This window comes from Pelodiscus sinensis, chromosome 6 (genome assembly GCF_052426305.1).
Source record: "Pelodiscus sinensis isolate ZL-2025 chromosome 6, ASM5242630v1, whole genome shotgun sequence".
NCBI lineage: Eukaryota > Metazoa > Chordata > Testudines > Trionychidae > Pelodiscus > Pelodiscus sinensis.
The window spans coordinates 99,288,540-99,300,279 of NC_143057.1; the positions used below are offsets into that span (position 1 = coordinate 99,288,540).

At 40.0% G+C, this 11,740-nt stretch overlaps 1 protein-coding gene across 2 annotated transcripts; it reads right to left on the reverse strand.

Moving 5' to 3' along the window:
* Nucleotides 1–4,342: 4,342 nt before the first annotated feature.
* FST (follistatin) lies at nucleotides 4,343–10,851 on the reverse strand. Of its 2 annotated transcripts, none has more exons than XM_006139532.5 (6): nucleotides 10,371–10,850; nucleotides 8,463–8,654; nucleotides 7,840–8,058; nucleotides 7,261–7,485; nucleotides 6,032–6,262; nucleotides 4,343–5,320 (listed from the first exon to the last, which is right to left on the reverse strand). In XM_006139532.5, the coding sequence occupies exons 1-6, from the start codon at nucleotides 10,450–10,452 to the stop codon at nucleotides 5,238–5,240; spliced, it is 1,032 nt and encodes a 343-aa protein (XP_006139594.1). In that variant the 5' UTR covers nucleotides 10,453–10,850; the 3' UTR covers nucleotides 4,343–5,237. The 2 variants fall into 2 exon arrangements, with proteins under 2 accessions (XP_006139594.1, XP_006139597.1); XM_006139535.5 differs by lacking the exon at nucleotides 4,343–5,320 and adding an exon at nucleotides 5,428–5,563 and having other exon boundaries at nucleotides 10,371–10,851.
* Between the last annotated feature and the right edge of the window lie 889 nt (nucleotides 10,852–11,740).

The following is an 11,740-nucleotide window of genomic DNA, read 5'->3' on the forward strand; positions in this document are numbered from 1 at the left end:
TTAACTAACAGTTTCCAATTTAGACACCATGTTGTTAAGGGCAGGTATGAGTAATGGCATTTCCCACCAAATAATATAGGTTGAGCCTCTCTAATCTAGCACTATCTGGTCCATCAACATCCATGGTTTGGCATGATTTTAATTAGTTTATCATGGGCATGGCCAAATTTCTTGTGGTCCCATAAAGTTTGTTTATAGCAACCAGTCCTGGCTGTCAGCATTCTGTGCTGTTATTTTGTCTTCCAAGAGCTCAGCAAGCAGTAGAAGTGTTGATAATGCTGCTAGATAAGATTGACCTTCCATGGTCAAGAAACTTCTCTGATTCGGCACCAGTCAGGTCCTAAGGATGCCAGACTAGAGAGGTTCAGCCTGTACTTTCAGTATTTTTTCCTTAAATTGGATGTAGAGTAACAACATCTTTGCATCCTGGAATATTTGAACATTGATCTTCACTCTGTTTGAAAGTTTGTTTTCATTATCAGAATATTATACTGTTATCAATCTCACTTTTGTGCTCTGCCATCCAAGGACCTGCATAGTGACATATCTTGACCTCTGATAGCAGTGTCTGTAATTCAGAAGTCAAAGGGTGACATATTTTAGGATCTTCTAAGCCATTAAATGGAATGTTTTTACAATGGCTACCCTTCCTGAAGTCTCAGGGCATAGCCAAGTTAGTTTGTACAGGAAAAAACAACAAATGGTCTGGTAGCACTTTATAAACTAAGAAAACATGTAGATGGTATTCTCGCTTACAGACAACCCTCCAACCTGGAACGATTTATTTCCGGTAACCATGCCACACAACCACATCATAAACATCCAGGAACCCAACCCTGCAACCATCAGGCGCCCACATATGTATACAAGCAGGGCCAGATGGAGGCATGGGCGAGCCGGGCAGCTGCCCAGGGTGCCAATCGATGAAGGGCGCCTGATGGCAGCTGTAAGGGCGCGCAGCATCCCTGACAGCTGCCATCAGGAGCTGCGCGCCTGGCTCCCGCAGCGCCAGCCCCAAGGCACCGGCCAGCAGTGCCCTTCCCCTCATGGCTGCGGGGCCCTGCATGGCCCGGCGAGCACAACAGCAGCCTTTGATATTCACCATATTAGTCAGGAGAGGTAAAGCCATGAGTTATTCAGGTCATCTCAAATTGATCTGAGGAAGTGGGTCTGGCCCACGAAAGCTCATCACCTAATAAACCATCTTATTAGTCTTTAAAGTGCTACATAGTTCTGTCTTTTGAGTGCTAACAAGACCTTCTTAGCATCAAACGTCATTAGTCATTTATGTATGGAATAAAAGTTAATTTAGAAAATTCATAGAGTTTTAAAAGTGTTTACTAGTACTATTTTTGTCATATCCTTCTACCTGCAAAAGCTATCTTAATGATAAGGTAAAGGTGGATCTCTGAATTACAGAAATATCAAAATACAAATGTAATTTCTGCATCTTTACATCAAGGAGTTATGAATTTAAAGTCTGGTATATTGTAAATGCACAGGTGATCAAACAAATATGTTTCAGCAGAAAGCATGGAATCCCATCTCTTCAAATTGATATTGTACTGATGTTTCTAGCCCTGGTGATTCATGATATGTTAAAATGTCATGGCCTAGAATACAGTATTGCATATAGAAATTTAATTTCTCCCGATTACATTGTTAAAGGAAAGAAGGAAGCATTTTTAATGTCAGGTTCTTTAATAATTGAAAAAAGCATGACAGCTGCTTGAAATTTTTTGAGAGATTTTGAATATCTGGCTGAGGTGGGTTAGTGAGCAAAGTGCAAGGAAGGAGGTAAAAGGTGCAACCATATTATATTTTTCTTGAATTTATCCCATGGATGTAGATATAAGAAATGTATTTCATTTTAGTACAACTACTCACACTTACAGACCCACACATTGTATATACATGCATACAGAAACAAACATGGGAAGCTTATAATTAACACACTCATGGGCCAAGCTTCTTGGATTTAGGAGCCTAAAATTAGGCTCCTAAATCCAAGAAGTAGTATAATGTGTTTAGTAACAAAATATAGATTTAGGAGCCTAACTGCAAATATCCCAGTTTCAAATTTTAGCTCTTTTGACTGAAGTTGTGTACTCAGACTTGAAGACACCCAGATCTAGTAGCCAACCACTTCTGAATATTTGACACTCAGAATGTCTACAGTAGGAAATTATTTCAAAATAACTAAATTCAAAATAATAACTCCCAAAATAACAAAATTGAAATAGCGTGTTCACACTACAGGGGTGCCTTGAAATTAGTCCGAGGTTGGCTCCATTGTTGTGTACACAGTACCTCAACTTAGAGCCCCAGGAAGCACTGGGAAGTAATTACTTTGAATTATTCTGGGGAATAGTTAGTTTGAAATAGCAGCAGCGAAGCATCCACACTAATGCTATTTCAAAATAACTATTTTGAAGTGTTATTCCCCAAGGAAAGCAGAAGTACAGATTTTTAAATAACCAGTCCATTACTTCAAAATAACGGGCTTGGTAGTGTGGACATTCCACTTATTACTTTGAAATAAAGGGGTTTATTTGGAAATAACTCCCTAGTGTAGACCCAGACACAGTGACTTTCCCTAGGTTCTTTTGTGAGTCAGTGGAAGAGCTGAAACTAGACCCAAGAAGTCTAGACTTCTATTTGACTCCCTCTGATTTATATTCAGTCTGAATTCTTGTTTAAAACTAACATAAAAATACTGCCTTTTTATTTTGTCTTCTTGTCAGAGTTGAAGTAGGCTGCACCCTAACTGCATTTCTGGAGAATTTCTTTTCTCTTTTCTGATCATTCTAGGTATCTATTTGGAACCTTCATTTCTCCTTATAGTATCATGCTTTTTTCCACTGAGAGATCTCATATATAGGCGTTTGTAGTGATTATATCATTACATGACTAAGGTGTCCACATCTCAGATAACATTTATTTGATGCCGCTTTATATCTTTCTTCTTTATCCATTAGGCCTTTTACCTTTGAATTGGACATTGGTTTGAGAGTTCTCTCCCTCCAAAAACCTGCTCACTTTACTAGCCCACAGCCTTAGGCTTCCATTTCTGAAAAGACTACTTGTCTGAATAAAGTGGTGGTGGGGAAATATCAGCTGTAATTTTTAAATTTTACATTACTTAAAACCAAATCCCTATCATTTTTATTTCTTAATTTATAAAAGGAATAATTGATATATTCCAAACAAATGAGAACTATTCTATATATTAAGCCTAACAGAGGGAAAATATAAAGCTAAAATATTTTGGAATACAGGGAAGCATGAGGGTGAATAATGAGAGCAGGACCTGACTTTTAGGTGTAATTGTATTTGGGCAGTGAAGACTTAAAACTGTTGCTCCAAATTATGCTCTCAGTGCCTGATTCAGAAAATTGCCTGAACACATGTTAAAACATATTCCTATTCAGCCAGGCCATTAAGCATGTGTTTGGAATGGGGCCTTAGTTGAGAGCTCAATATAGCCCAGTGAAGTAAATGAGTTCTGGTCTCAGCAATACTAGTTGAGATGACCACTGTTGTTTTTTTCCTGTCCTGAAAATAAACGTTTATGGACATCTACCAGGAGAATAAGATACACTATTATCTCATCAAAAGAAATCCCCCAGTGAACTTTACTTCTGGAAGCAAATCACCTTCCAGAGATACCATGCCATTTGCATTTTTTTCATGTTCTGTGATTAATGCTCTGGTTCTTCTCTTTCATTTTGTTTGGTCAATTGGAATACCTTTCGGTGTTTGTATTGTCACCTTGAGAAGTGATGGAGCTTTAACAAAGTGTCCTAATAAGATGGCATGGATCTGAAGCTTACCAGGAATGTGAATAGATATATCCGAACCATCACAGAAAGATAAAAATGAAAGAGGTTCAACAAATGACAAACCTATCTCATTAACATAGAAGAAAGGAAAAAAAGGTTATATCTATTCTCATTCAGAAGCATATTTGGATTTACAACTATGTGCTGTCAGCACACTGAAGCTACTGATCAAGAAAGTGTATTTAGCAAACTGGAACTATAAGTGTCATGGATACTGAGTTTCAGTAGAGAGCTGTATCCTTGAATAACTCCAGTTTATCCCAATGCTACTCACAATTACCTTTCCCCTAATACCACCAGTGCCATTCTGAATAAGAGCAAATCTCCCCAAACTCTTTACAATCAGTAACACAGGATTGCACACAGGAAAAATTCCATTTTTTCTATTGTGTTCACTCATCATTTATTTACAAATACACATTATAACTTTTATATACATTGCACATTTACATGGTAGAAAAGTACAAAACTATATATTTAAATGAATTTATATTTAATGCGCCATGTTTGAAAATATAAAATTGCATCAGAAAAAAAGTATTATGAAAAGCAAGAAACTTGAACTGATAAAGCTTTGATATACCTTTTAGGGACAGTTCAAAAGAACCTAAAAAGTGGTACTGCAGGGCCATCATAAAGGAACCACCTGATAAAGTATTTATGTATGTTACAAAAAATAAACAAACAAACAAACAAACAAAAAAACCCATGAACTTTGTTCTCGTTCTTGCTAACATTATTGTAGTTATTAACAACCTTCATAATTTGATTTCTTTGGGTGCAGTATTCTTATAGTACAGCATAAATGCTCAGCACGTTGAGAGCATTTAAATGAAGTTATTAGCAGAGAAAAGTTAAGTGGAAGAGGTGTCCTTAAAGATTGCCTCACTGCACTCTGAAAGTACATTTAAGTTAGTTACAGCGCCTTTTGGTCAGTCAAGATTCCTTGTAAACAAAACCCGAGGGATCATTTATGTACAAAACAGGCAAGAAGAAAATCCAATAAATAAACATAACAGAAACTGACATGCAAGTCTGTGAAAGTGGAAAGAAGTTAACAGTGAAAAAAAGAGATGAAAATTATGTGGAGAAGCTCTAAGGAATGGACTTTTATAGTTTACAAAAAAAAAAAAAAGCTTTACTTTACAAGCAAGAGACCTCACAATAAATAACACTGCTCTTCCCGTAACGAATAAATTTCTTCAAAAAACAAGGTGTACAGTCAACCAGACATTTTATGTATAAATTATAAAACATGACACAGTATAAATAAATGTCTACAAGACTCAACTATATGTATACTTTTCTTTCTCCCCAAAATAAATAAGCATACACTTATTTACAGTATGGACACTGATTTCTTGCCCAATGGCTGTTCCAATAGTGATGGAGGTTTTACCACTCTAGAATGGAAGATATAGGAAAGTTGTAGTCCGGGTCTTCATCTTCCTCTTCTTCCTCAGGGTCTTCATTAATGGCTAGATGGGGGAATACAGGGGAGCTGTTGTTTAAATAAGGACAACAACAGCGCAGAAGCAGCTCAGTGCATGTTTTCAAAGCCCTCTGAACAGCCATAATACAGCGTTGCATTTTACGTGACTTGTAGTGAGATGCTCTTTGGCATCTGCTGTTATGTAATATGGTTTTCTATACATAAGCTATGAAGTCATAACTGCAGCAAGTTCTGAAGAATCAATGGCTCAGGTTTTATTGGCAGATTCCTGAAATCAGATAAAAAGCGCTCTTGTGTTCTAGGTTTAACTGCTTTGTGTCCTTCATTCAGAGTTAGTAGAGGCAACTGCCCTAAAACAGAAACTCATGTGCTAACAGTAAGCTTAGGGGTTTTTTGGATGGAGTTAGGTTATATCCAAGTGTTAATAAAGCAAACAGCGAAGCACACTAAAGCAAACAAATTAGAAAATATAGCTACCATAATGCTCTCAGAGCAACCCCTTGCTGATAACATGACTTTTTCTCAAAACCACAGGCATCTTGAAAGTGTCCAAGCCACAGACTGTTGACTATCTGTTGCAATTTACCAATCACACCGGTGTATATAATACATATTATATATACTTCTAAAGGAAAATCTTTAAGTGAAATTCTCATCTTTAAAAGCATAAGTCTTTATTACCTAGGGATTGCCTTCAGAAGCCCTAAATATCTGCAAGGTTTAAAATCTCACTTACAGTTGCAAGATCCAGCGTGCTTTACTTCTAAAAGCACACCCATGGAGCAGGCTGCTTCCTTCATGGCACACTCACTTGGGTAGGTAGTGTTATCGCTGGCACAGACTGCTTCATCTGACTTGCTTTCAGGGCACAACTCATCACAGAGGGCACACCGACCTCTGCTAACCTTGAAATCCCATAAGCATTTCTTCCCAGCACTGCACTGGATATCTTCACAGGATTTGGCTTCTAAAAATATGAGATACCAGAAATGAATAAAGCAGAATCGCTCTTCTCATATATAGAGAACTCATAGGAAAATTAATATGAAGTTTACAGGTAAAATCCTGCTTACTTTACTCAAAGCACATAGTGCTTTTGGAAATCAGTGGACAGGGGAAGGGAGAGGGCAGTAGGGGAGGAGCAAAGTAAGCAGAATTTGGCCCCAGAAAGCTGGAATGAAATTTGCATATTCTAAATGACACCTGACCTTTTCTGGTTGAAACCAATGGGAATCCACTCACCCCAGTGACTTAAATGGGAAGTCTACAATTGGACAATTAATTAAACATTTCTACATTGATTATTTGTCAAGCTTAAACATATAAAATAGTCGTTTGTGTCATTAAAATAAATAGATGTGAGATCTTTAACTTGCAAAGATAATTTTTCAGACATGTAGTTACCTGAAATGCATATAATAAAAACACACACGTATTGTGATGATATTATTAAGAATTAGACCTTGTATAAAATACCAGGTTGGTTTGAGATTATGTTCTTATCTTAATCCACAACACCTCTCCTTAATCACTACATCTGACTGACATTAAATAACGTTTGCCAAGACCACTTGAAGACAAATGTTTCCAAGAATCCAGATCATCTGAATGTTGAGACTGTGTTACTCTGTTCATAGAATCATAGGATTGGTCATCTCATCCTGTCCCTTCATTCATGGCAAGACTATTTTTTATCTATTATGATATGTTGTCAAGTCATAATACATTTGAGGGCCTTACTACAGCTCCTATTAAAAATAGTATGGAAACTCACATTGATATCAAGGATTGAACCCTTTGTGGAAACTTCCCCCATTTGTTTGGGTAAAAACTGCAGGAGTCCACAACACATTCACTTCTAGGAAATAACCTGCATGCAGATACCTGCCTACTAAACTGTGAAACAACAAATTATGAAGAACTATTCCCTCTTCCCCTATAAGCACTCCAAAGGCTGATACCTACTGATACATTTTCCCTCGTAGGCTAATCCAATAGATCTGCCTAGTAGGCAGGTTGCCTTTCTCAGGTGGCAAGCACTAGCATACGTTATTCCATCATTCCCACAGAGATACTGTTCCGGGGAAGTAGGCTCCGGGCAAATCCGATTACAGGTCACACAGTAGGCATTATTAGTTTGATCAACCACACACGTGGAACTGCCTGGACATAAAACATCCCGACAAGTCTCTGAAATAAAGACGGAAACATATTAACAGGCGATCCAATGGTTCATACTGGGAGTGAATATGTGAAACAATCGAGGAAATGATAAAATCAAAGTCTTCGGCAGCTTCTTTCATAAAAAAAAGAGCCACGGGATAAAACCTTCATATCTCAGGGAAGCTGGTGTGAACACAGCGCGGCATGACTCTGGGGGACTCTCAATCAGCTATGGTTTGTCGGTTGAGCGTGGTTTACTTTTTGTCCCTCAGCATTTGAAACATCTTGTTATTGTGGGGAAGTACGTCAGCTCCTCCTCCCTACACTCAGACACACACCCTGTATTATTCGGGGAGGACTTGGTTAGATTTGCAAACCTACTTTTGCATTTGCCCTGATATTGGACTTCAAGTTCGGGTTGCTCTTTACATCTGGCTTTGAGGAGAGCACACTCGTTCCTGTAGGTTTTCCCATCTAAGCCACACACAGGACCTTTCCAAGTGACATTAGAGCAGTCCGGAGCACAAACACACCGAGGTTTGTTCTTCTTGTTCATTTTACATTTCTTTCCAGGTCCGCAGTCCACGTTCTCACACGTTTCTAAAAGGGGGAAGGGGAGGAGGCGAAAGAGGCAACATTTTAATACCTACTCTGCTCATCAGACTTCAGATAAACAGTGTTTACAAAATACCCCGACAATCCCACGATACAAAGGGAGCGAACAAGGTTTGTTTTTTTTTCAGCCAGAAAACAAAATGTGGGGTCCTGAGAGATCCACCAAATAGAAGGATCATTCTGGATCATATTTGACCACGCAGAGGCTACATCCCTTCCCCTTCTCACTAACTCCAGGTCCCAAGGAGCATTTACTTCCTGGGATGAACTTTAAAATCGTAATTGGAGCACGACACAGGGAAACACTGCTACCTCTGCTGACTCTGTCCCGGCCACCCCCACCACCCCAGTGCCTGCACCTGCGGTTTCGGAGCACTTTGCAAACACACCTTTGCATGGGATACAGTTTGGGGCGCCCCCGTTAAAAATCATCCACTTAAAAAGCGTGTTGTCGTTGACGTCTTCTTCAGTCCATGAAGTGGTGAGCCTGCCCGTTTTGCAGCACTCCTCCTTGCTCAGATCAGTCTTATAGAGGACTTGGCAGCGGCCGTTCTTTGCCTGCCGGAGCCAACAATTCCCAGCTGCAAGAGCGAGAAGGAGAACGAGACCCAGCCATATCAATGTCAGTTACCAGTGACCCAGACACAACACGTGCGGCTTGCATTGACTTTTACTAGACTGTTTACTTTTATTTGTCCCATTTCATAACCTGCAGCTACTCTGGGGCAATAGGCAGCGCAGTTTAAATAACCCGATCGAAACAGGACAAGGCAGTGTTCGGAGGTATTTATTCCATATGTAGACCATGGGGACTTGCATGCACGTGACAGAGGTATGAAAAGGATCTGTATTTAAAAAAGAATAAAAATAAAACACCCTTGCAGACACCTCCCCCCTTCTTCCTCTTCAAAAATGCTGTACAACACTGTTCTAGTGCTGCCCGGAGTCTCATTCGAGGCCGTTTTAACAATCTGCAAAAATTGGTAACATTTGCCTGTTGGCGAAGTCTTTCGAAATCTCGAAATGTTGCTGCTTCCCTTAGGAAATGTCTCTTCTTTGCTGAAGAAAATTAACTGAGATCCAAAGAAGGGCGATCAAAGTAAACAAGATGCCGGGGCACAGAAATAGGAGGCCACTAGATAAAAAGTTATAGATGTCGTCTGTTTCAGACGCAGTTTCATAGAGAGTAACACTGCACTTACATCGGATAGAGATTTGTTTTACTAGTATCTCTGCTATTTATGGATTCAAGCCAAGAACATTAGTCCAAGCAACTCCCCCTTTTTTAGTTGGAGGGTTTTGGTTGGGATGAGCCTCTCGTGAATAACCAATGTGACTTCTCCAGCAACTCAAAAGCAATTGATTCTGGTACTTATCCAGCAGGGGCTAGATCCTGTCTCTTTACTCCATTGGGAATTTTCCCGGAGAGGAATGTAGGATCGGTCCCTCAGACCGATATACATGGGGAGACTGTAGAGGGAAGCGTCCCCAAAGGTAATTAGTGAATAAACAACACCCTTTTGAAAATCAGTTTTCCTGGCTCAAAAGACTGTTAGAAGTCAGCTTTGAATTCCTTTTAGTTGCCTTCACAAAGTTAACCTATACATCCAGCTCAGCGAAAAAAAACCCCCAAACCCAACAACCTTCAGTAAAAAACAACAATCTAAGTTATGCAGGTTGTTAACGGAGCGGCATCAAGAACCTTCCTCCCCCAATAATTATTTGGGAAAGACAACTATTACATTTTCTGTTTGTTTTGCTCGGCTGGGACATGTATTTAAACACATTCGCTAGTGCAGCAGAATTCATAGCTCAACACAATTCACTCACAAACGTGGATGTGAACGGGCGGCCGGGAGGCTGTCACACGAATATTGAAAGGATAGCGGGAAAATGACTAATATTAGCGTCTGAAAATGTCATTTGTGATCGCGGAATTCACCATCCTTGCAGCCAAAGCAGCCGAGAGGAAAATCTAAGCTCCATTGCCACAAAAACTTTAAGACTGCTGGAGTAAGAAAGTTCCTGTGTGTGGCTGCTGTTCATTCATGCTTTACAATAATAATAAATAACAATCATCATCACCATCCCTCCTCAGTACTATGCCCAGCCGTTTGTGGAGCCGATCAAATATGTCACCTCCATACATTTGTACAAAGCGGTCCTACTCTCACAGTTAAGTTGAGGTTCTATTCCTTAAGCTGGTCCCTTGTAGAGAGGCGTTCGCAGGAGACAACTAAACATTGAGAAAAAGACAGAAAATAAAACACAACTGCAAACAAATAATCTCATCTTACCCTGTACGGTATGATCTTCCATGAAGTGGCACACAAGCATCAGGAATAAAAGCACGCCCGGGTGGATTCTCTGATTTAACATCCTCAGTATGCCCGTGAGTGAAAGAGGCAGAAACAATATCAAGTGGAGCAGAGAAAGAGAGAGACAGAGAGCACTAGTCAGTCTGCTTATGATCGCTCTATTGAATGAACGTCAGCCTCTCAATGCAGTCTCTCTTTAAATCTATAAGGGGGTCTTAGCTGTCTGCGGTGGGCGGTCTCCTAATGTGTGTGTGTTCGGGGGTGGGGAGATTTAAAAAGTTCGCTGTGAATCAGGTGACATTTTCCACCTTCTGGAAACCCTTTCCAATTATCTGTTTTAGGTGCATTCTCTCTCTCTCTCTCTCTCACACACACACATCAAATCTGCAAGAGGGAAACGCTGGAGTTCTTTGCGTAGTAACAGGAAGGAGTGCAAAAACAGAATGGTAACTAGAGCTTAGAGAGAGAGAGAGAGAGAAAAGAACTATCCACTTGTGTCATTAATACCAGAAGGCGCGCACGCGCGCACGCAGAGGAACTAGGGGCTTTAACACAATTCATAGGACTAAAGTAAGAGCCATGTCACTTCTGTGGGGAAAGAGAGGCGTGATCCTTTCCTTTAGCCCCCACATCGTGGCCAAAAGGAACTTGAAAACAAACACAATCTGATCAGCGCGCGGAAATGTTTTTGCTTCTTGTTAGAAGTTTTGGGGCGCAGCAAAAGTTGATGACGTCTCTTGGGAGACACGATTTTTGTTGCTGTTGGGGTGTGTGTGTGTGATTCCCATTCCCTGTCTGTGACTAATAATAAATTTACCCCAACACCTCAAACAGTAGTTAAGTGTTTGGCGCGCACACTCCTCCCTCCCTGTGACTGGTCAAAACCAAACAAAAGTTTAATACCTATGGTTTTGCGCAAGTGACAATCTTTTCACTGGGAGCGCCTGCAGTATAGACCGGAATTAGGGGGGCGACGTAGGCGGTCTCCTTTCAGAATCAAAAAGGTTGCAACATCGATAATGAACTTCTAGAGCACTACTTTATTAAGCACAGTCTGGCATTATTCTCCCCTTAGAAAGTTGGCGGTCTCTCATTTATAACATTTTTTGGCATCGCTGAATGAAACTGAGTAGGCGATATTTCCTTTTATACAAAATGATTACTTAACGGAAAATGGTATTGTTTATTCAAAAGCTGGCTTTTTAATTTCGATTCTTTCGCTGCTGCTCAGAGCCACCAAAGCACAACAGACAGCAAAATATGCAGACAAAATTCTTGGACATTGCCAGGTCAATGGGATTTATGTGAAAGTTCTACCGATTCCTCCCCACCCCATCCTAGTCTCCGTA

Coding starts and splice junctions, on each gene's coding strand:
- FST (XM_006139532.5), bottom strand. CDS start 10,452: ATGTTAAATCAGAGAATCCACCCGGGCGTGCTTTTATTCCTGATGCTT. Junction 8,059..8,462: donor AAACTGTATCCCATGCAAAG/GTGTGTTTGCAA, acceptor TCCCCCTTTTAG/AAACGTGTGAGAACGTGGAC. Junction 5,321..6,031: donor GCACGCTGGATCTTGCAACT/GTAAGTGAGATT, acceptor TCCCCCATCTAG/CCATTAATGAAGACCCTGAG.